Here is a 24,497-nt window from a genome sequence, read left to right on the forward strand (position 1 = left end):
AATGTTAGTATCTTATTGCATTTGTTCAAAATTTAATAAAATCATTACAAATAGAGTGACTTACAGGTGCCATTCATCTTCCTCACTCCCCCAAAGCAGTCACTTTTATTAATTTGGTATGTATCTAAGGAGGCTGAATCATTTAAAGACCAAACTGAAACACTTTTTAGAGAGATATGGTTCCATTAATAATTTTTCCTGGGTAGCAGGCCCTAGCTGGGACGGCCCCAGGCAAACTAGGTGATATGGTTACTCTACATATACCAGAGATTTAAGAGTATCAAACTGGCATAAGATACTGGTATCCTAAGGGAGAAAATTCCTCTTGTATATTGTACAAGTTTATTTAATTTACTTCAACTTCTCAGGAGTTGGTTGCCTCTAAGAACTAAATTTTAAACTTCTTGAGGACATAATCTGTGTTTACACTCTGAATCATCCATTGTCCCTAGCTTAGTAATTTACATACAATATATAATTAAGAAATGTTTGCTGAATAAGATGATGTTGCAAATGCCCTTGATTTTAAATCCCTAATTTTACACACTTGAAATAATTGTGATTTTGTTACGGTGGATGTAACACCTTAAACCGGTTAAAGTTAGTCTCATAAACACAGATATTCAATTATGTGTGGTATTATCCTGGTATGGAAAGCAGTGTTATATACTAAGTAACAATGTAACACTCAGAGTGCACAGCAGCAGTTTCTTTCTTTTTTTTTTTTTAAAGATTAACATTTTTTGCCAAAACCGGTTTGGCTCAGTGGATAGAGCATCAGCCTGCGGACTGAAGGGTCCCAGGTTCGATTCCGGTCAAGGGCATGTACCTTGGTTGCGGGCATATCCCCTGTGGGAGATGTGCAGGAGGCAGCTGATCGATGTATCTCTCTCATCGATGTTTCTAACTCTCTAGCTCTTTCCCTTCCTCTCTGTAAAAAATCAATAAAATATATTTTTTAAAAAAAAAGATTAACATTTTTTAAAATATATTTTACAGAGGAAGGGAGAGGGATAGAGAGTTAGAAACATTGATTAGAAAGAAACATCGATCAGCTGCCTCCTGCACACTCCCCACTGGGGATGTGCCTGCAACCAAGGTACTTGCCCTTGACCAGAATCGAACCTGGGACCCTCCAATCTGCAGGCCGACGCTCTATCTGCTGAGCCAAACCGGTTAGGGCACAGCAGCAGTTTCATATCAAGTATTTGAACTTGAAAATGGACATATGGAGACAATGATCTGCGTAAGATTAAGGTGGGAAGTCCAGAAATTTTAAAAACACCAAGATATCCTACCTTTCCCAATTTAGAGAATGCTAATAAACTAGCCATGCCCACAGGTACACACCTTATCATCTTCATCAAAGCCAGAAAGGTCTGGTCGACTGGAAGAGACCTATAAAAGATGAATGGTTTTACCAATGTGGCTTATATATTTTACATAAATTTTATATATACATGTATAAAGAAATATGATGTTACATATACAAGTGAAGCCTGTATGACCACCTCCTCTCTTCTTTCTTTCTTCCCTCCCTAGGAGCAATGACTACCCTAAATTTGGGGTTTATTATTCCCATACAGGTTTTACGTAATATTATACATATGCCTATAAATAATATATAGCATTATTTTGCACATTTTTATAATTCATATAAGAGGTATCTTACTATATATGGTCTTCCTCAATAGTCTAATAATTTATTTTGTTGTATTCTAGATGGACATCCAGGCTGCTTCTAATTGTTTTTATTATAAACTATGATGAAATAAAACTTGTTGCTGCTGCCCCTAAGCACCACTCTTTCTACACACTATCAGTACTAACATGTGTATTATTTCAGCATCCTTTAGTCCTAAATGTACCCCACGTATCTGAGAATCTCTAAGCATATATTGAGGCATGAAGTCTCTGCCTGTTGATAAGGTACATGCAACTTCAGCTCTGCTCTTCCACAGGGATTTTAGGCTCAGCTTATCAAATCCTAAAATAAATTATGTTGGGAATTATAGATCAGTTTAAGATGTGCCAATTTTTTTGATACTGTGTATTCACATCAATGAACATAATCTCCCCATGAGTTGAGGCCTTCTTTATGGTGATAACTGGATTCAGATTTCCTATTTCTTCTCGATTCTGTTTTTGTTTTGTTTTTTTTTGTAGGAAATTTCCACTTTGTTTAAACTTTTACATTTACTGACTTATTATTATTCACTAAAGGCCTGGTGCATGAAATTCGTGCACGGGGTGGGGGTAGGGGGTCCCCTCAGCCCAGCCTGCACCCTCTCCAATCCAGGACCCCTTGGGGGATGTCCGACTGCCAGTTTAGGCCTGATCCCGGAGATTGGGCTTAAACCGGCAGTCGGACATCCCTCTCACAATCCTGGACTGCTGGCTCCTAATCGCTCACCTGCCTGCCGGCCTGGTTGCCCTTAACTGCCCCCTGCTGCTGGCCAGGTCACCTCCAACTGCCCTCCCTGCTGGACTGGTCACCCCTTACTGGTCCCCCTGCTGGCCTGATCACCCACAACAGCCCCCCTCTGCCGGCCTGGTCACCCCTAACTGCCCGTCCACCCCCCGCGCTGGCTTGGTTGCCCCCAACTGCCCCCCCGCCCCTTGCTAGCCTGGTTGCCCCACACAACCTGCTGTTCAGTTGTTTGGTCATCCCTCACTAATCCCCCTGCTGGCCTGGTTACCCCATGCAGCCTGCTTGTTCAGTTGTTTGGTCATCCCTCACTAATCCCCCTGCCGGCCTGGTTACCCCATGCAGCCTGCTTGTTCAGGTGTTTGGTCGTCCCTCACTAACCCCCCTGCCGGCCTGGTCATAGGTAGCCATCTTGTGAGAGTGTGAGGGTCAATTTGCATATTACCTCTTTATTATATAGGATGGTTTGCTCTTACGATGTCTAAATCTCTGTTCTCTCTGTAGTGATAAGCTCCTTTTTATTTCCAATATTACTAACTTTTCTCATAGTTTCTTTTCTGCCCCAATCAATAAAAATACAAGTCAATCCATTTGACCAGTTTTTAAAAAAATCTACCATTTTTCATAGTTTTGTTTCTCTTCTATTTGATATACCTCTTTTTGATATTTATTTCCTTCTTTATTGAATTTATAATTCTGTTCTAATACTTATTATTACCTTCTTTTAAAAAATACTGATTTTTCTAACAAATATTTTTTTCATAAATGTTTTTCTGAGTCTCTTAAAAATAAGTAATTACTCCTCCTCCTTTAAAAACTAGAAGTAAAAACCATAATAGTGTTAAGTATAATAGCGTTATCACATTTTAAAAAGTTAAGTGATTCCTGAATAGTGTCAGATATCCAGTCAGTGTTCAAATGTCTCATAAACATTTCACAGTTAACCCTGAATCTGGATCAAAATAGTTCATACATCGCAATTGGATAAATCTTATCTCTTTTAATTTATGAGTTTTCCCTTCTATCTAGGTCATTCTTCCTGCTACGTTCCCCATAGTCGGGATTTTGCTCATCGAATCCCCATGGTGTCATTTAACATTTTCCTCTAGCCCTTGTAAATATTATTAGTTAGATCTAGAGTCCTGATCAGATCTAGGTTCAATTTGTATGTGTGCGTATGGGGGAAGGTAGAATACTTCATAGGTGGTTTTTCTTTCCTTTGTAAGATAGATGTTCCTCTCATTATTTTTTATTCTTCTCTTTAATATAAGAGCTACAATTTCCTAATAGTAGCTCTCATGCTTTCATTTTCTCTACTGTCCAGTATTTGCAAGATTCCACTAAAGGTCCATCACGTTACACAGCTGTGCCCTCAGGTGTGCTTCCCTTGGACCGAGGAGCGGGCGTGGCAGTTTGGGACGCCCACATCGGAGCCGGATGTTCTACTCGCACCTACAAACCCCGACCTCCGGTGCCCTGCTGTGGGACATGCCCGCCCCGGACCCTGCAGGGTGTGCTCACATTGTGCACATTCGGTGTGCTGAGGCTCCTCCGCAGGTGCCGGGCTTTGGTGGAAAGTGCTTCTTTGACTGTGACTGCCTGTAAATTTGGAAATAATATTAATTTTCCTCATTTGATGACAAAAGTAACGTATGTTTATTGTGGATGACTTAGAAATACAGAACTAAAGATCATTTCAATCCCATACATGCTCCCCCATATTCACAAAACTGGAAACTTTTTGTACCCACTATTTTTTTTGCTAAATCTATCAAAAATATTTTTCATAAATAAAACCAGAAAAATTGCTGAATTAAAGAAATTTATGTTGTCAAACTTTTTATAGATGAGCAAAGGGAATGTAGAAGAAATACCTCTAACTATATATTTTGTCAAAGTAACTGTTTTTTCTAATGAGACCGCTACTCGTGTTCCTTCTCAGATAGGTATAGAAGCGGTTCTCAACCTGTGGGTCACGACCCCTTTGGGGGTCGAATGACCCTTTCACAGGGGTCACCTAAGACCATCGGAAAACACATATATAATTACATATTGTTTTTGTGATTAATCACTATGCTTTAATTATGTTCAATTTGTAACAATGAAAATAACATCCTGCATATCAGATATTTACATTACGATTCATAACAGTAGCAAAATTACAGTTATGAAGTAGCAACGAAAATAATTTTGTCGTTGGGGGTCACCACAACATGAGGAACTGTATTAAAGGGTCGCGGCACTAGGAACGTCGAGAACCACTGGTATAGAGAAAAGGTGTTTGGTAAATTCATCTTTGTCCATTTGTGGTGAAGACTGGTGACTCAACCTCTGGCCGAGTTACTTGCCTGCCGGAGCCGCTCAAGGCTCAAAATGTTCTCCACCTGCAGCACGCCACGCGTGTACTTCTCAATGTATGTTTCTCCATCTGACGTGCCTTCATTTTCACTCCTTGCTGCCATGAGGGCCAGTGTCTCCCGGTCCTCAATCTCCTCTGTTGCCTAAAGTGACAAGAAGACAATTATAATACTTCTAGATGAACAGTATATATATTTTTTTTATCAAGACTTTGGTGAGAAAATGATTTAAAAGTTTTGAGAACATTTTCCATTACTTAGCATTGCGATCGTTAAAAAAAGTAGTATCTATTTTTACCTTTGGTATATTGGATACTATTTCATAGGTTACACCGCAGGAATAAAATATATTTTTCAATGACATTCTCCTCTTCAAACTCTGGGTGAAACTCTGGTAGAAAAGGAAAACTGAATGAAGTGATCTGAAAATACGTTATTTAGTTTTGTACAAATTGTAAAAGCATTACCAATCACTGTTTTTGATACATTCACAATACTCAAAATAGAACAACAACAACAACAGAAAAAAAAACAGAAAAAAACAGGAAAAAAAAAATCTCTGTGCCCACCCCTGAGGAACAATGATGTCCTGCTATTATTTGGGCAGAGTATAGAATCTGCAGCCTCTCAGGGTTTTTATTGTGGTTGCTTCTCTCTCCCATTTGCTGCCTTTCTTCTGATCATGCCAAGGTTGAATCAGTCTATCCTGGCATGATCAGAAGGAAACTGGACAGGATCAGTTTTGTGGACAGTGCCTCTGAGTTGAGACTTGGGGAGGCATTCGAATAGGGATTTATTTGGGGCCTGCATTTTGTCCTGCTTTTGTCACTAATCCTTTTGGACCTGGCGCTTAACCCTTTAAACAGTAAAATCTCATAGCTCCATTGCCTGCTAGGATTATGGGTCTCAAATCGATCAAGGTGGAAAGTCCTTGTGGATGACATTAACTTTGCTATCCTCAGACCCCACAATTTTGAATAAATGCGAATCAGACAGTAACGTGGCCAGTATGGTAACAATCTGCACATCCACGGTGTTAACATCACAAACACTACTTTGTGACAGAAGGGAAAACTTTGAGCTCATCTATGCAACTGCTGAATCAGGCCCCATACTACCTGCTTGTTGTAAATATTGGCTGCAATCCGTTTTCGTAACACTAACTCCATGGCAGCCGGGTGGCTGAGCTGGACTGTGGTCTTCACTATCAAGTAAATCCTTTCATTCTGGGGAGTGACCCTATTCAAGTGAACAGAATCATGCACCGAGGAGTCCCAAGAGGCTATGGCTGAAACCTAGAAAAGGGAGAAGGATGGAGAGATGGAAACAAGACACAAGTCAGTTATATCACCCACTAGAGCAGCGGTTCTCAACCTGTGAGTTGCGACCCCTTTGGCGGTCGAACGACCCTTTCACAGGGGTCGCCTAAGACCATCCTGCATATCAGATATTTACATTACGATTCATAACAGTGGCAACATTACAGTTATGAAGTAGCAACGAAAATAATTTTATGGTTGGGTCACAACATGAGGAACTGTATTTAAAGGGCCAGAAGGTTGAGAACCACTGCACTAGAGAAAGAAAATAAATGCAACTCAACTGAATAATATTGTCCTCAACCACAAGTTCTATTTTTTTAAAAGTTCCCAGTCCTCCTCCCCAAAGCAGACCATAGTAGTTTAATGGGAAGACAGGCCCACAGGCACATGAAACCCTTAAAGAGAACTTTGGGGATCAATTACCTCCTCATCACTGTGCTTTATGATGGGCAGGTAGAAAAACTGGCTGCCATGCTCCTTGGGCAGGATGGAGTTCACGCCTGAGGCATGGGGACCCACAAGCTGTTCATTGGCACTGAGGTCATCCGCTAACCAAGACCAGGGCACAGAAACAAAAGTGGGGGGGGGGGAGTCAGATTTAATTAAGACCAAATAGATGAAGTTTACATGTAAGATGTTCAATTTTTCTCTTATTCCCTATCCGCAGTTGATGTAGACTCCAATACTCCTTCACAATCATGTTTATTCTTTACAGACTCTGCCGTGGGGCCAAAAGTTGTCTTTGTGAGTCTCCTACCAAACGAATTGAATTTATTCTATATGTAGTCCAAGGAGCAAATATTTTTATTACATATACACAACTTAAAATTTTGCTGGTTTCTGATACCAATTCCTCCTGTAACCTAGTGTTAGGTTTGTTGTCCTACTTATATAACTTACACTAAATTAGATTTAGAGAAGTTCAATTATCAATTTAGAATCAAAGTCCTGAGCACTTTGGAGAAATCTGATAATCTTCCAATGTCGTACCAAAGCGGGACTCACCCTTCACAAATCTCTGTAAGTGGTCATCCAGTTTTTGCTTGTGCACCTCCAATAATGGGGAACTCACTACTTCATGAGGTACAGTCTACTTCTAGGTTTTTAAAAAATTCTTCATATGAAGAGCCAAAGCCAATCTCCTCATGTCTGCCATCCATCCACTGTTGGACTTCCCTCCAGAAGAGAGGTTTTGAGGCTGTGTGCTGAGGATCCCAACAGCCTTGCACAAGGGCTTGCCAGAGCCTCTCTAGCCCCAGACTCAGCAACTCTGCTTTTGTTTTCTATGCCTGGGGTTCCATTTAAGACTTCATTGTGAAAATGGATTTTACTATTAAAACATATTAAAACCACTGTTCTAGATTCACCCAGTTTTGATCTAATTGCTACAGTAAAGGACAATTCTAACGTAGGGGGACTGTCATGTTCTGGTACCAACACCACTGTGGTGGGAGCAAAGGACACTAGTCAGAAATGCAGATGCCTACTCCCTTGCAAAGCCTAGAGATTCAGAGTCTCTGAGGGTGATTATTTTCTCAGGTAATTTCCATGTCTGTTAACATTTCAGAGCAATAACTGCAGTAGTGTTTCTGTATGAAGTTCTCAATCTCTCTTTTAAAGATTAAATATCCAAATCTTTCTTCCAATGCTCTACATGTCATGGCCATATACATTTAGTTGGACTAACAGTATCACCTAGATATGGCATATGAGTAATTAGAAAAGTGATTCAATAAGGATCAAAATCATGTGGGTCCGAAGAGATTACAAACCTTAATTAAATGTGATAACCCCTAGACAGTTAGAGGTCTACTTACCGTTCAAATCAAGGAAGAGAACTGGTATGTGAGTTTCCATTCCAGGTGGAGGGATCCTAAATTTAACAACAAAATTTAATCACAACCAAATATGTGTTTTACATCTTGATAGGTAATCAGACAGCACAGAGGCATGGATGCAGAGGAGAATCATGCTCTTGGAGATACAGGTTCCATTAATAAAATATTTTCACTTTCTTGACATTCCTACTAACACAAACCATGGGAATTATGTCACTTATATAAAGAACTACCAGTTGTGTATATGAATTACATATCAACTGAGACAAAGATTATTTGAAGCCTTTCTAAAAATAATTCTAGTGATGGGGAAAAGAGAAGGGGATGTTGTTACAGTGGGAATAGGGGACAGGATAAAAGACCACAGGAAGTATACAAAAAAGACAATATTGAAAAGCTCAAAGAAGGAGAGAATGAAAGATGGAGGAAAGGAGGCAGAGTTGTGTGCAGGAAAGACCAAAGCCGTGTTTCATCAAAAACCTGCCAATCTGCATCGGAGTCAGCTTGTGGGGGCCGGGCGGGTGGGGCGGGGGATGGGGAGGGTAGCGCTCTTAAAATGAAAGTCCTGGGCACATCCTTTTTCTTCCAAATCAGAATAATTAGAAAGGGGATCAGGACTCTACATTTTACAAATGAGGTAAAACAGTCTAAAGAGGGCCTCAAAGAGCAGAACACAATAGGACTGGGCTGGCTGCTTATCACAAGTGGCTGCCACATACTGCATGTGACCTATAGGATTCCAGCACAGAGGAAATCTGCAGGGAGAAACATCAGGTTAAAAATTCTGTGTCGCCGAAACCGGTTTGGCTCAGTGGATAGAGCGTCGGCCTGCGGACTGAAAGGTCCCAGGTTCGATTCCGGTCAAGGGCATGTACCTGGGTTGCGGGCACATCCCCAGTGGGGGATGTGCAGGAGGCGGCTGATTGATGTTTCTCTCTCATCGATGTTTCTGACTCTCTATCTCTCTCCCTTCCACTCTGTAAAAAATCAATAAAATATATTAAATAAAATAAAATAAAATAAAAATTCTGTGTCTGCAAATTCAGATTTTCTAGTTACATAATCCCATGAAATCAATTACACTTCCATTCATCATTATAGACACAAGTAACATCACCAATGTTTCTGCGCCTGTCCAAAAGAGATGACCTGGGCATGAGTTCAAAAGAAATCTGATTTCTCCTAAACACCTAGGATATATTCTTTTTTTTTTTTTAAATATATTTTATTGATTTTTTACAGTGAGAAAGGGAGAAGGATAGAGAGTTAGAAACATCGATGAGAGAGGAACATCGATGAGAGAGGAACATCAATCAGCTGCCCCCTGCACACCCCCCACGGGGGATATGCCCGTAACCAAGGTACATGCCCCTGACAGGAATCAAAACCGGGCCCCCCCTCCTCCCCCCCGGCCCACAGCCCGACGCTCCATCCACTGAGCCAAACTGGTCAGGGCTAGGATATATTCTTAAGAATAAGAATGAGAATAAGCAGCAGCAGCAGCAGTTACCTTTCAATGAATGAGCCCTATAAATAAGGTATTTGTATATATTATCTCTAATCTTCACAACAGTATCATAAAGGTAACCCCATTAATGATTAAGAATGAAGCCTCCCTGTGAGGCTGAAACGGCCCCTGTGAGGTTGAAATGGCCCCTGTGAGGCTGAGACGGCCCCTGTGCGGCTGAGACAGCCCCTTAGAGGCTGAGACGGTCCCTGTGAGGCAGAAACGGCCCCTGTGAGGCTGGGACGGCCCCTGGGAAGCTGAGAAAAATACCACATGATCTCACTCATTTATGGATAATAAAGACCATTATAAACTGATGAACAAAAATAGATACAGAGGCAGAGCAGCATTGAACAGATTGTCAAACTGCAGCGGGAAGCCTGGGGAGGGTTGCGGGGGAGGGGTAAGAGATCAACTGAAGGACTTGCATGCATGCATATAAGCATAACCAATGGACACAGACACTGGGGGGTAGGGGAGGCTGGGGGAATCTCAAGGGGGGGGGAGGAGACATATGTAATACTCTTTGTAATACTTCAAGAAATAAAACAAAATTAAAAAAACAAAAAGAATGAAGCCTCAGAGAAGGTAAGTGAACAACACTTAAGAGCTATAGCTGGCAACCATATCCATATCTACTGGACTGCAGAGTCAAGGATAGCACCCTGTTTCTTATGAGCATGAGGACTGACACATCCATCGGTTAACTGATTGTAGCTTAGATATATCTTCTGCCCTCTCTGACTACACCCTGGAAACACTCTTCTTTTGAGCCAAAATAAGAGAATTTCTGGAGATCAGGACACCACGTCCAAGTTGCTCATGCGGAGGAACTGAGGAGTGTGGTAACAGATTCCTGGCCCGGTAATAAATGCTCGCTGGCTTCCTGTGAGAGGAAGTCGTCTGCGGTAGGGAGGAAAACATGGGAATGTGGCCCTGGAGACGGTGCCCCTTCCCTGGGCAGCTCACGCTGTTTAACATTTCCCGTGATAATCCGGGAAAGCCACTTGCGCGACTCCTGCCACAGGCCCTCTGAGCCCTCCTGTCAGACCTGCACAGACGGAAGGGTGGACTTACCAGTCGGCAGGTGCCCCGGGGATCCCACTGCCCGGGGCTGGCACCAGCACCGCGTTCCTTTCCTCAGTCAGCCCCACCCACTGCTCCACAAGCCGGGCTTCCCGCTCCACTTCGTCTTCGGTTTTCTCTGCGGGGCACAATGAGGGAATGAGTGCCAAGGACGGAAAAAGTGCAATTTCTACATTTAAAATAGAAGAGTACTTGGTGACATCCATACATGGCTTGAACATCTGCTACATCACAAAGGATTTGAGGCTTTAAAGTTCAAGCCTGAGCACCCAGTTGGGCTTGGAGAGGCTAGGACACTAGGTAATGAACCACAAACCAGGAGAGTAGAAGGAGCACTGGAACAGAGATTAAAAGACTTGGGTTATTTTACTGGTTCTGTAAAGTTTGAAGAAGTGATTCAATAGATAAGTCTAGTTTCCTACTCTTTCACAAAGGTATAATCAAGCCGTACCTACTTCATGCATTTGTTGGAACGATCAAATAAAATGATGGATGTGACATTGCTTTATAAAAACCACACACCATTTTATATAGAGAATTAAAGAACACCATATGCCGCACCCTGCAAAACTAACTTTATTTTCCTTCATATTCATTATGAAGGGATTTTATCTGATCTATTTTGAAATCAGAGCTACCTGGACATAGTGAGTTTTTATGAGCAGGTGGAGCACATGCACAAAGGACACTATGAACGCTGAGCCGAGATGTTGTACTGGGGGAGAATTTTGGCTAACTTCTTCATGAAGGGGATTAAGTGTGATGTGTCCTTTGGTGCCGAATCATCCGCAATGAGTAAATCATAAAGTGAGGATGTGAGACTACGGGTTTCAAGAGCATATTTATACTCTGAAATCCAGGAGGCAGTTGCCAGCATAAGCGGACTGCATTCTTGGAGCTCAGGCAGTGGCTGCAGCTGCAGCCAGCTTTGGCTAAGTGCATGGCTACCTCCCAACAGTAGCTGGGGCTGACCTGCCAAAGGCTGTGCTTTTAGAAGTGACCCTTTAGCTGCTGTCAGTTCCATGTTCTGAGCCTGAAATAGCTCATTACTGAGTTATAGTATTGATCATATTTGCATTCATCAAAACATAATTTCAGTTTAACATTTAATATCACAGTTAACTCAGAGTTTTATAAAAATGTATTCATTTCAAACTCAGAGCCTTCTTAAGCTAACACTGTACAATATGACACACAAATATTTATAATTGTTATAAGGTTAAAAACGAAGATACAATTATCCAACAAAGGGAAGAAAGCAACCCACTGCAATTGTCTACAAGTGAAAAAGCTACTCCCGGGAAAGAGTTTAATCTCACATACCTTTTTTATTGCTGATTTTTTTAATCTGCTCATCTAAGTATTCTCGTCGCTTAATGAGTGCATCAGACCACCTCTCTCTTACACAGTTTAAGTCTTCTTCCTGACGTGAGGGAAGGGAAGCATTTTTCTGTAAAGTGCATAAACAACTAGTATTTCTTTAAAAAAAAAAAAGATGTTTCATTGATTAGAAACTTTTCATTAGGAAAGGCCATTGAACACTGCTGTGTGATTAATATGCAAGAAAGCAAAGAGGCCTCGCAAACACTGCATGCTGATCGAGAATCCCATTACTCAGAAATCAGAGCCCAAGATTTTCCAAAAGGATAATTGTACCTAAAAGCAAGAGAGGCTCAAACTACACCAGCTGTTGGATGATTCCTACATGGTGTGTGTGTGCTTGTGTGTGCTGAAGCTGTAGCTATGCATCTGAAAGATTTGCAATTCTCAGCTGAAGGACACCACGAACAGAGCCCAAACCATGTAACAGCAAATGGAATGGAAAATGACAGGTATTTTCATAGTTCACAGTTCAATGGCCTGATGACCTGCATTTTCTGGAACGCAAAGGATGATCAGCAGAGAACCTTCAAATTTGCCCCTACCATGAGGTAACAAAAATATCCCATGCAAAAACCCAACATGCAGTCAGCCATGCTCTCAGAACTCCCAGCAGCAAGCCAATGGACTTCACGTGTATACGTGGCAGGAAGCGCAGACAGCTGCAGGAGTGAGTTAATGGTGTTGCTGAGATCCATGGGGATCTTTCTCTTATACTTTGTTTTTACTTGCTTGTTTCCTTTCTTAGTAAAATTATGATGAGGGAAAGAACCCATAATTCTATTCAAAATGTGCTAACTTGCTTAATTCTAATCTAACCCTTAAGACACTACATTCAGAGCAGACACTTGCAGATTTCTGAGGCTCTACCTACAATGCACACATATATTAAGCACAGGAAGGCACACCAGGAAAACATGCTTTTTAAGTTTATGTGGAGAATTAATAGAGAGACTGGGAACCAAACCCCAAATAGTCCATCCTAGTTTGCTGCCTTGACCATTGCTATTATTGCTCATTCATGATAGCAGGTCAGTCAGTGATAACTGGGTAAAACCTCACATTTGCACATATTAAAAAGTTGAGATTTAAATTCTCCAGGTTATAGGTAACTAAGCTTGGCCTTGATGAGAGAAGAAAACTGGCTAAACAAAACAAAACCGTGTGCATAAAATGTCTTCAATTTTTTTATCCAACAAAAGTCTCTTAAAGTAAAATGGCATATTAGGACAATACTACTCTCTTGGATGTAAGGAGCTAAGTGTAGTTTCTCATAGGAAGGACAACCTACTTAGAGAACATGGATGGATAACTGCACAAATTTTAATGTCACCAATTTAATACAGCAATCATGGTCTTGCTTAGAAAGGCTTTATAAGCTAGTAATTTGAGATGGCATAGCAAAATAGCAGTATTTGGTTATAAATTTTAAGCTGACAGAGAAATCTATATAGAGGCAGTATTGTATCCCTGATTACATTTAAAGCAAATCAAAAGCAAGTGGAAAACTGCATTTTCTTGCTCTACGCTCCTCCTTCCTCCTCCCTGCTCTCTGCTTTGCGGGTGCTGGCAATTAGCAGCAGCTGTGCCCCATGCCACAGGATTGACGGCAGCAATACCTGATAACTATCCATATCATCACCATCCTCATCATCTCTCTGGCAGGAAAAAAAATAAACACAAAGGACATGCATTTTGTTTCTCAAACGGCACACTTACATAATTCTTTAAGCTTAACACACACATTACAACGGACAGCACACACATCAGCATCATAAAACATTTAATTGAAACTCAAAAAGATTTAGTAGATTTAATTAACTTGTCTATAATTACTTAAGAAATTTAAGTTTAAAAAAATAAAGAAAGGAGCCCCACTGATGTGGCTCAGTGGTTGAGTGTTGACCCATGAACCAAGAGGTCACTGGTTCGATGCCCAGTCAGGGCATATGCCTGGGGTTGAGGGCTCCATCCCAGCAGGGAGCAAGCAGGAGGCAGCCAACTGATGATGTTTCTCTCTCATTGATGTTTCTATCTCTCTATCCCTATCCCTTCCTCTCTAAAAATAATTTAAAAAACATTAAAAAATAACAAAGAAAGGAATAATTTAAAAACAAGAACTCTCTTAGATGGGACTACCTGCCTTACTGCATTATTATGCAAATAGTTGCTGTGTATTTGTGGGTGAGCTATTTGAGATTTAGAGTAGGTTTAGAAACACAGAATGACAGAGAAAGGACTTTAGAGATTCCATGGCTTGGCCTTTGAGTTTTAGCCAAGAGGCAACTAAAGCCCAGAGGATGAAGTGATTTAATGCAAAAATCACACACATAATGGTAGGGGCAGGCCTGTAGTCTCCCACCTCACCACACCACTCTCACTGATGAAATCATCACAGTGAAAGCTCACTGGGGAACCTAAATCTATCTACATTCAAGGTTCTGCACCAGACTACTGCAATAAAAGCAAAGGCAACTATTTTAAATATACGGATCTATCATTATTCCCTATTGTGTATATCACCCTCCATACCAAACAGCTGAGAAAAATCGGAACTGTATTGAACCCACAGAACTGTTTATAATAATATAAAATAACAATTTTGGCAAAAACATTTGTCAAAATAAAATTACAGTGTTGAAAATAAAAGAGTTTTAGTTGAGACAATTTTCCTTAAAAATAAGAATAATGAAATTCCCATTTGTAGAGAATATTCATCCATATGGAGGCAGGTTCTATTCAAAATGAATACTGGGTCATGTAATACAGTGGGGCCTTGACTTACGAGTTTAATTCGTTCCGAGACCGAGCTCATTAAGGAGCTCGTTAACTCAAATTACTCTATCAACTCAATGCAAAAAATCGGCTGAGAGACAGCTGGTCTCTCAAAAAAACTCGTTAGTTGGGACACTCGTAAGTCAAGGCCCCACTGTAACTTTCTTTCATTTTTTTTCTATGGTTACTGGCAGGTTAGTATTCAAATAGTGGTCTAGTCATAAAAAAGACAAACTTTTTTTTTCAAGTTTAAAAACATAATTACATTATTCTCACACCTAGGTATATTTCAAAATATACTGCTACTTAAAAGTGCTTTAAAAATACAGTTAAAATTATTCTCTGTCTAGACTTAAAAATATACTTTGTTTTAATTTGGCAACCACCATTATCATTTGTGTAAGTAATTCATTAAATGCAAGCCAAATACTGAAATAAGTTTTCTTGAATTAACTCCCCATATTAATGAATCATTTATCATTATTTTTTAGATATAGGAGATACTGAAAACTAGCCTGAGCTTCTATGGTGGATAACTGTTGTGACACCAACATATTCTGGATTGGCCTGAGCTACTCAATCAGAAAACTTCTGAAGTATTACATCAACAACAAAAAGTTACTGGAAATATCCTTGATTGGACATGGCAGTAAAAATAAATAAATAAAAGCTTTAAAATAGCCACAGTTTAAATTTGCATGACTGGTACTAGGCTCTTTAAAAAGAACAACATTTAGTATTGGAAAAAGGCTGATATTTGAGAGCTTAAATCTTGACAAAAATCAGTTTTAACTTAAGAGGTATAGCTGTTTTACAAAGTGCAAATAACCAATCCTTATAATATTCCTAGAATGGGGCATTTAGTCAGTTGATATTCCATATTCTGTAGGTCACAGTTTAGGACATAGAGATTCAAAGTTTTTCAGATCAGAAACTTGTTAAGCCACAAAATTTTACTGCAGAAAGGGAGCTCAGAGAATTAATAAGTCTACCTCATCATTTTGGAGAGAAAAAGGGAACTTTTTAAAATTACCCAGTCAAGGAAACTATACAGGAAGGCCAAATTAGACTTAAGCACAGAGGTCTCCCTACTCTAATGGTTTCTATGAGGCACCGAGGCCACCTCAAAGTTGACAGCCAAGTGAGGGACTGAACTGGGATGAGAATACAGACAGTCCAATTCCCTCCTCCGCACACAAGGAAAAAGTCTTATGGAAAAGACTGTCCCCAGAGTTTCACTCCTACTCTCCCCAGGCCTTGGGAACTCTGGCATGCGATAGGAAAGCAGTGTTTAACAAAGCTATTCTTCTCTTAAGGCCCGTGAGTCCAAGAATGTTCTTTTTAGCTTCCAGAAAAGTCTTTGCCTGAATGCCATGAAACCAAAAGGAAAGAGAGATGAAGGTGAATCATTCTTGGGATGGACTGGGCTTGCGCCCAGACTCCACAGAGAAGTGTCCCCTTCCTCTCATGTCAGGGACAGCGCTCCCTCTCAGGTGACAGTGAGGGAGCGCCAACATAATGGTCGATTTCTCCCAGTTCATTCATACCGGAGAATGAACTGGGGACTTGGGGAGGCACTGCCTTCCTTCAGGCCACTGGGGACCATTTCCTAATCTTAAAGTTTATTTTCAAGGAGCACTCCGGTAATATGAAGGTCAATTCCTAGAGGTTTTTATCTTTTAATTTTTAAAAATGAAAACACAAGATTTAGCAAGTGGAGAATTAAGAGACAAAAATGATCAGGACAACTTTTAATTTTTTTTTAAAAAAAAGCTTTTAAAGAACTGATTATTTATGCCAGTGTATGGGGGCAATTTTATGTTAATAAAAGTGGATCAGGCCAGGCAGCAATGCCAAATATCCAACATAATTTGGACCAAATGTAAAATCAATCCTGCCTAAAGTAAATGAATACTGTAGCATTAAAATGTATATTTATAAATAAAGTAATTATTAATCAACACTAAGCCAATATTGTATTTTAAATCTAGAAAAAGGGCAATGGATGGAAATATGAGGGCAGGGACAAATAGATCGTTAAGGCAAGGAATTCTGTTGCATTCCCAAATAGGTGTCTCCATCACAGATCACGAACTTCCTTAATTCTGCATTAATCAATCTTCGTTAAATACTGTTTCAAACCTGTTGGTCTTACCTGGTAACTGTCCAGCCCTCTTTGGAGCTTGGTGGACCGGGCAGTCACACAGCCAATAGATACTGACAGGATGGCTTCAACCATAAGTGGCAGTGTCCCTGAATGCTGTACAGGTTTTACTGTGACTTGCACTCTCCGGGAATGACCCTGTAGAGGTGAGGGTGCCATGAGGGAGTGATGTGGAAATGGGTGCCAGGAATGGGAATGGGGAGTGAAGGGGGAAGGGAAACAAATTAGGGAACAAAGAGTCAAATAATGCAACAATTCCAGAGACTGTGTGTTAGTGTGGGACAAAGAAACCATGAGACAAAAACAACCTTAGTACCTGTCTGAGCTGGAAGATGCCTCCAGTGTTGACGTCTTTCGCCTGGTGAAGCTCCACTGCAGCATATTCCCCTAACTCGTTCAGTTCTAATATGGAGATCCACATTTCTATTCTGCGCGTCACTTCATTCCACCTGCAGAACGCATTCCAAAATACAACACTCTCATTGCCCAGGGACTCTATTAGGAATAAGCCACCGTTCACTGACCACTTACTATGTGTTAGGCACTATGCTATGGATGTTGAGTACACTATTTTCTATTAACTCTCAAAACCTTTTGGTGTACCTTCTTTATAGTTTATTGAGGTATAACTTACATTCAGTGAAATGCCAGATCTCAAGCACAGAGTTGGATGCGCTTTGACAAATGCATACATCTGTGTAAGTTATCCCACCGTTAACCTCAGAAAGTTGCTCTTGCCCCTTCCCATTCACCCGACAACCACCCCTCCCTGCAGCAGCCATGTAAGCTCATAGATTAGTTTTGCCTTTTCTAGATCTTCGTATAAATGGAATCGTGTAGTAGTATATACTCTTTTAGGTCTGGCTTATTTGGTTCTGCATGTTTTTGAGATTCAGTTAAATGGATAGCAATAGTCTTTTTTAAATTTCTGAGTACTATTCTATGAATACTACTACAATTTGTCTATCTATTCTCACATTAAAGGACACTTGGATTATTTGCAGTTTAGGATATTACAGAGTTGCCATAAACACTTGTGTGTACAAGTCTGCTTGTTTTCATATTTTTGGGTAAATACCGAGGAGTGGCATTGTTGGGTCATAGACCAGGCAAATGATTAACTTTACAAGAAGATATTCTCCTGTTTTCTTCTATAAGCTTTACAGTTTTATATTTACGGTGATGTAGTTTTGTGTATGTTGTGAAGTAAAAATCGAAGTTTTCCCCCCCATACTGATATACAATTTTTCAGTCTTGTTTGTTGAAAAGATTTTCCTTTCCCCATTGAATTTCTTTGTTGCCCAGTAGTTCCTTTGATCATTCTCATTTCACAAATGAGGAAACAGGCTCAGAGAATCCGTTTTCTTAACTATTGTCCAAGTGCTACTCTTGGCCCTGTGTCTGAAGCTCACAGGAAAGTACGAACCTGTCATGCAGCGTTCTTGTCTTAGCATGAAGAGAATCCACCTCCCAGATGGAGCTACCGTTTCCAGCACACCGGTGGCCCCACACTTCAATCGCCAGCGCTCCATCTGAAATGAACTCCAGGAATTCCTCGGTTACGTTCACCACATAGTCCTGGAGTAAGCAGGAGGAAAGACAGAGCAACAAAAATTATACATAAAGAAAACTGTGACATTTTTCTTCTTACCTTTTAACTGTATATACACTCACTTTGGAGTACTAGTATATTAACTCGATCCCAATCTTAAAAACTATCTCTACTGTTTTATAGAACACCATCAAGAAAAAATAATATAAAATCTAAAAGTGATATTATGAGGTAATTTAACCCCACCCTTTTCTTTTATAAATGAAGACAATGAAGAATGCTACTTGTTCCACGTCATACTGCTTGTTAGTTACAGAGCTGAATCTACGTTCCCTCAGTCCTGGTTCATCATTTATAGCTCTCCAGTCACTCTGACATTCAGCTGGCATAGACCAGTAAGCACATCAAAAAAGAAACATTTGATTGCTCCTTGCTTATGGTGTAGAAGACTAATAACAAAATGTAATTTTACATGATCATCGTCATGATTCTGAGCTCTTGCTCCTAGACTCTCTCACCCCAATTCCTCATTTAAAACACAAACATATGACTGTGAGGAAATGAATCCTAACTGACTGAGTAGTAGGCAACAAAGCCAATTTTCTTTCCATTCGTGGCTCAGAGGAATCCTGGGTGAACACAATTCTGTTACTAACTTCTGGCAAGAGCTGATCCAACCTCACACTATTTACCTTCTTATTCATTTCCCTTAGAGAAAGAGCAAGCATTTTAGAAGAAAAATAAACTTAATGACCAATTAGTACAATCTACAATATTAGTACAATCTACAATGATTAGTACAATCATTAATAAAAATGATTAATGAAAAATTTGAGAAACAGATGGGTGAGAACAGGTAATAAATGTGGGTTATTTTCAGAAAAAGAATGACTTGATAGGCTTTACATATGTGAAATTTTATAGGTGGTGATATGGATTTGTTTTCTAATTGTAGAACTAAAAGGAATAGGCACAATTTACAAAAAAATAAATAAAAGGTCTTGAGTACCTATTAAGGATTATCCAAGGAAAAACAAAATTACACAGAAAATAGAGTCTGTCTGTCAAAAATGACTTATTGGCATTCCAATGTGAAAACCAGAAGGGTAGCTAATGTTCCAAGGTAGGTCTATGCAATATTCCCCCCAAATTTGCTTTTCCCATTTTATATTTTCTTTCAAAACTCATATGGTAGCCCTAATTGGTTTGGCTCAGTGGATAGAGCGTTGGCCCCATGGACTGAAGGGTCCTGGGTTCTAGTCTGGTCAGGTGCATATGCCTTGGTTGGGGGCTTGATCCCCAGCAGAGGGCGTGCAGGAGGCAGCGGATCAATGTTTCTCTCTCATGGATGTTTCTAACTATCTCTCTCCTTTCCTCACTGGAAAAATCAATAAAAACATATATAATAATAAAAGCATAATATGCTAATTAGACTGGACAGCCCAACAACCTTCTGGACAAAGAAAGCCGAGGCTGCAAGGGCCGAGCCCCTTACATGAATTTCATGCATCGGCCTCTAGTATTAAAATAAAATAAAATAAAAGACATACTGATTAAAAAAAAACAAAAACAAAAAAACTCAAGGAAGAAAAAAACCCCTCATATGATACATTAGAATGCTGTGCTTAGAATTCTATACTGTATTCAAAAGAATGAAAATATCTACAGCAACTTACATGTTAAGATGTCCACATATATCAAAGTAACAAGATATAATTTTGCAATATATATAATATAATCACATTTTTGTAAAAAAGTGTTTTAAGAAGTTGTGTGCATGACATTAAGGGTGTGTATCTATGCCCATTCATCTGTGTGAGCATATGTTTACCACACATATAAATGTTGTGGAATACAGAAAATAGTTTATCAAAATATGTAGCAAACTGTTATTGGTCATCACACCTCTGGGGAGTATGATATCGAGTATAGGTTTTTCAGATTTTATTTTAAATACTTTTAAATTTTTTGAAATTACATTGAAGTACACTTTGAAGTTATAAAGCCTAATAAACATATCAAGTCTATGAAACATTCTTATGGGGAACATTTCTAAAGTACAAGTAGCCTTTTAAACTACACCCAGACTTGTTGCCGCCCACAGAACTCATTCCATACCTTACAGTGCGAGAAGGCCACACTGTACTGGGCATCCCTGGACTGTGGGGAAGGCACCTCTGGGTCCACCACCGGGGCAGCCACTGTGGACTCACACTGGTCCCAGAATGTGTATTGACAGAAGACAAAATTCGAGAGGTTTAAGGGCAGCCCAGTTGCTTCTTTAATTTTTACCTGAAGAGACAGATGTTTTAAAATGCAACTATAACTTCCATAAAGAAAACATTAAACTATGCATTCTTTTCTTATTTCAACTTCCCCAAATTTAAGATTAAGCGATGATATAATCAGTCATCCACCTGACATCTGAAAATATTTGGCACCACTTCATTAGGGTTCTATCTGTAATGAAATCTGTACTGTAGTTCTATAACTAGCATATAAACTTGGCAACAAATACATACAATGCTCTAAAATTTTCTTAGTAATTGAGTTTCTGATATAGATAAAACCTGTACTAGAAAAGTTTGCTTCAACAAACAACATACACTCCTTGCATGCCAAATACACAGCCCTTTGAAGTACCACACACAGGTCATCAGAAAGTATGCTATACTTCTGGAAAAAGGACTGTTCATCATTGTGTTTATTGCCAGAAAGTTTAACTTCTACTATGCTCTGTGAAAAACTCATAAAATTTTCTATAAAATTGTTTTAAATTAAGAAGTCATTTTTCTGAGCCTCCCATCACTGTCCTCTCACCCGGCATGTCAGTTTTTTGACTCGGTGAATGACTTCCCCACTGCTGTCTACGACTTCAAGACTCCCACTCTCACTGGAGTTCTCTGAGGAGTCGTCTTCCACCACGCGCTCCGGGACAGCCCCTGTGACCCGCATCACTTCCACGTGGAGACGCCCTGCAACCTGGGTCAGGGGACCAGAGGACGTGGGGTTAAAAGGCATCATGGACAACACAGACGGAGACAGAAAGCATTCTACAATATCCCGATGAGCAGCTGCACAGCTATCACTCGGCCATCTCCAGCAAGGAGGAGCTCAGCACTCCCGGAGCCTGTCCTTTCCACGCTTGCCCCTCCAATCCTCCTGCCTGACTCTGAGCCAAATTTACCTGCCTGTAACTTGCCTTCTGGAGTCATCTTCATTCTTACCCTTCTTGTACAGGATAGCCAACACACAGCTTAAAGACTACTATCATATTCTACCTGGAGTCACCTATTTTCCATGTGTATATATATTAGTTCACTTACTCATCCTATCAAATACCTGGCCTCTTGGGAATACAAAAAAAAAAAAGACACAGACTCTGCTGTCAGGGCACTTCATCAAGTGGGGAAAGACAGAGAAGTAAAAGCCCAATAACAACAGTGTAGACTAGCTGCTACAACAGAGAGGATGTACCGGTTGTTATGGAGTAAATTTATCACCTCAACAGCTATTTGCCAAGAACTGACACCGTGCCAGGAACTGCGCTAAGTGTTGTACTGACAATAGTGAAACAAACAGACGTGGTCACTGGGCTCAGGGAGTTTCTATTCTCCTGGGAGTAGAGAATGGGCTGTCATTCCCACTGGAGCTGAGGAGTGAGACCTACTCCAAGAGAAACAGCACACACAGAGCCAGGGAGTTAGGAGGAAACAGTTCCTTTAAAATGTGTTTTTCAAAAAATGGGCTTAAAATATCCTCACTATCCTAGGGGTTCTCAGAATCGGTGCTAGTTTAATAGTATCTCTCTTAAAGTTGTTGCAGAGAAACAAATCAAAATTGTTGAAATTTGCATTCCCAGAGTTGTAATTGGCCAAGTTATCTTTTATACAACAGTGCAAGGTTGTAATCACTGCAGTTGTGAAGGGTAACGCATGTTCTGGCCGAGCCACTGTCATCTTAAATAGTGAGTTTGTTTTTAAACGTAGCTCAGGCCCAACTTCCACAGCAATGTGCACTGGTGCCAGGGACCTGGGAGATAGTGGCTGATGGTATTTGGCAAGGCAGACAAATATGAGGAAGTAGTAAGGGGGAGGGAGTGAGTAAGAGAAATCAGAAGATAGTGATTTAAGCTTTTTTCAATGCTTTTTGAGAACCTAATACATTTTTTAAAAAATATATATTATTGATTTTTTACAGAGAAGAAGGGAGAGGGATAGAGGGTTAGAAACATTGATTAGAGAGGAACATCGATCAGCTGCCTCCTGCACACCCCCTGCTGGGGATGTGCTCGCAACCAAGGTACATGCCCTTGACCGGAATCGAACCTGGGACCCTTCAGTCCACAGGCCGAAGCTCTATCCACTGAGCCAAACCAGTTAGGGAGAATCTAATACATTTTTAATATAATTTCAGGGGATTTCTAGAACTCTAAAGCCCTCCATGGACCCTAGCTTAAGAACCCTGACTTAGCCATTGGATCCCTTTGCCACAGGAGTTGTGCCCATTTTTAACATGAGAAAAAACAACTCCAGCCCACTGGTCTTCCAAAGCAGAATGTTCATGGGGGGTTGAGGGGGGTAGGGGGTGTTACGACATGTAGAAGGTAGGCTATTAATTTGCACACCACAACTGGGAATCTAGGGTTGATTTTCTAGGTTTGCTTTAGGCAGAATGGCATCCTATTCTAACTAAGCCTACTCTAAATATCACAAAAAATAACCTTGCATGTTATTGAAGGACAAACTAGAAAATAAGGATATGGTTAAATTTAAAACATCAGTTGACGGAATGGAAAAAATAAAAAAATCTGAACTTGAACATTTTCTGAAATGTCTTAGGCCTACATAAGGCCATATATCTGAATAACTGAAATATGAGAGTTTAAAAGGGGGTAACAATCCTGGCTGGTTTTTCTCTGTGGTTAAAGCGCCAGACTGAGGACCAAAGGGTCCGGATTCGATTCCCGGTCAAGGGCTCAGGTCAGGGTGTGTGCAGGAGGGAACTGATCGATCTCTCTCTCTCTGTTCCCCCCCCCCTCCCTTTTCCCACTCTCTCTAAAAGTCAATGGAAAAAATATCTTTGGGTGAGGATTAACCAAAAATTAAAAAATAATAAAAGGGGGTAACAATGGGATAATGAAGCTTGTTTCCTTTGAATATTTTGGGTTTCAAATCTTGTAAAGACCACTTAGAGGCCAGGGGGGAACTAGAGTATCACAGAGGTAAGAGATTAAAAGAAATGAATGCGGGGTACAGAGCAGAATCTGGTTTCCAAAGATTTCTAATTTGATGAAAACAAAAAACTTACAAAACAAAAATATAAGATGTGTTATAATATTCTTAAAACCATGACTTAAGGTTGATAGTTTCTATTGATATTAGCAGAGAAAAGAGAATGAGGATTGTGACTCTTTTGCCTAGTTTCTGAATCAACCTCAAGAACTTAAATATAAAAAACAACAACAAAAAACCTTGAACCACCATCATTTTCTCTGATGCTGGCTTGTCCTTACCTCCCCCTGCTGGCTGATGATAGGGACTGCATACTGAAGTTTCACATCACAATAGAGACACTCCAAAAACACATTAGCCACACCGATGAGGTTGTGATTCTCTTGGGCTTCATAGAAGGGGTCACCTCGTTTCCCATAGAGTCTCTTTGCCTGAATGACAGGAGAGGCAAGTAGGCAGCAGAGAAAGAAATAACATCAAAATGAAATAAAATGATTTAAAACTAGCATTAACAATTTTTTAAAAAGCATTTATTCTAACAAATTTAAAAAGTAAAATTAGAATCACATCACATAAATAAAACAAAATTAGCACACTGTTAGTTGGGGAACTAAGTGATATCTGTGTAGAGAATCCTTCTTCAGTTATTGCCTCATCTTCCCTATCACACCCCACTTGCAGCCTGCTTCATTTCACTCCCCATGCTTTGCCTCATTTCCTTCACCGAATCGTTTTGATTAATAATGCCCAAAAAGTGAAATTACGCTCTCTAACATTATTCATAGTAATCTATCCAGCCATGATCACAGCTCGGGGAGCATGAACATATGCTAATGAATATAAAATCTGCACAG

General features: G+C 40.1%; 1 protein-coding gene across 1 annotated transcript in view; it reads right to left on the minus strand.

Moving 5' to 3' along the window:
* KIF13A (kinesin family member 13A) overlaps nucleotides 1–24,497 on the minus strand; it is a 209,267-nt gene that overhangs the window by 11,723 nt on the left and 173,047 nt on the right. The window contains exons 18-33 of the mRNA XM_081087734.1: nucleotides 23,925–24,074; nucleotides 21,230–21,391; nucleotides 20,528–20,701; nucleotides 18,284–18,435; nucleotides 17,174–17,306; nucleotides 16,849–16,995; nucleotides 13,538–13,576; nucleotides 11,862–11,961; nucleotides 10,530–10,656; nucleotides 7,925–7,980; nucleotides 6,531–6,655; nucleotides 5,904–6,080; nucleotides 5,084–5,176; nucleotides 4,773–4,929; nucleotides 3,950–4,023; nucleotides 1,351–1,398 (exon numbers count right to left, since the gene is read on the minus strand). Coding sequence (XP_080943860.1) covers nucleotides 1,351–1,398; nucleotides 3,950–4,023; nucleotides 4,773–4,929; nucleotides 5,084–5,176; nucleotides 5,904–6,080; nucleotides 6,531–6,655; nucleotides 7,925–7,980; nucleotides 10,530–10,656; nucleotides 11,862–11,961; nucleotides 13,538–13,576; nucleotides 16,849–16,995; nucleotides 17,174–17,306; nucleotides 18,284–18,435; nucleotides 20,528–20,701; nucleotides 21,230–21,391; nucleotides 23,925–24,074 — 1,914 coding nt within the window. The remainder of the gene's footprint in view (nucleotides 1–1,350; nucleotides 1,399–3,949; nucleotides 4,024–4,772; nucleotides 4,930–5,083; nucleotides 5,177–5,903; nucleotides 6,081–6,530; nucleotides 6,656–7,924; nucleotides 7,981–10,529; nucleotides 10,657–11,861; nucleotides 11,962–13,537; nucleotides 13,577–16,848; nucleotides 16,996–17,173; nucleotides 17,307–18,283; nucleotides 18,436–20,527; nucleotides 20,702–21,229; nucleotides 21,392–23,924; nucleotides 24,075–24,497) is intronic.

Source organism: Myotis nattereri (genome assembly GCF_964212035.1).
Source record: "Myotis nattereri genome assembly, chromosome: 3".
In the NCBI taxonomy this organism is placed as follows: domain Eukaryota; kingdom Metazoa; phylum Chordata; class Mammalia; order Chiroptera; family Vespertilionidae; genus Myotis; species Myotis nattereri.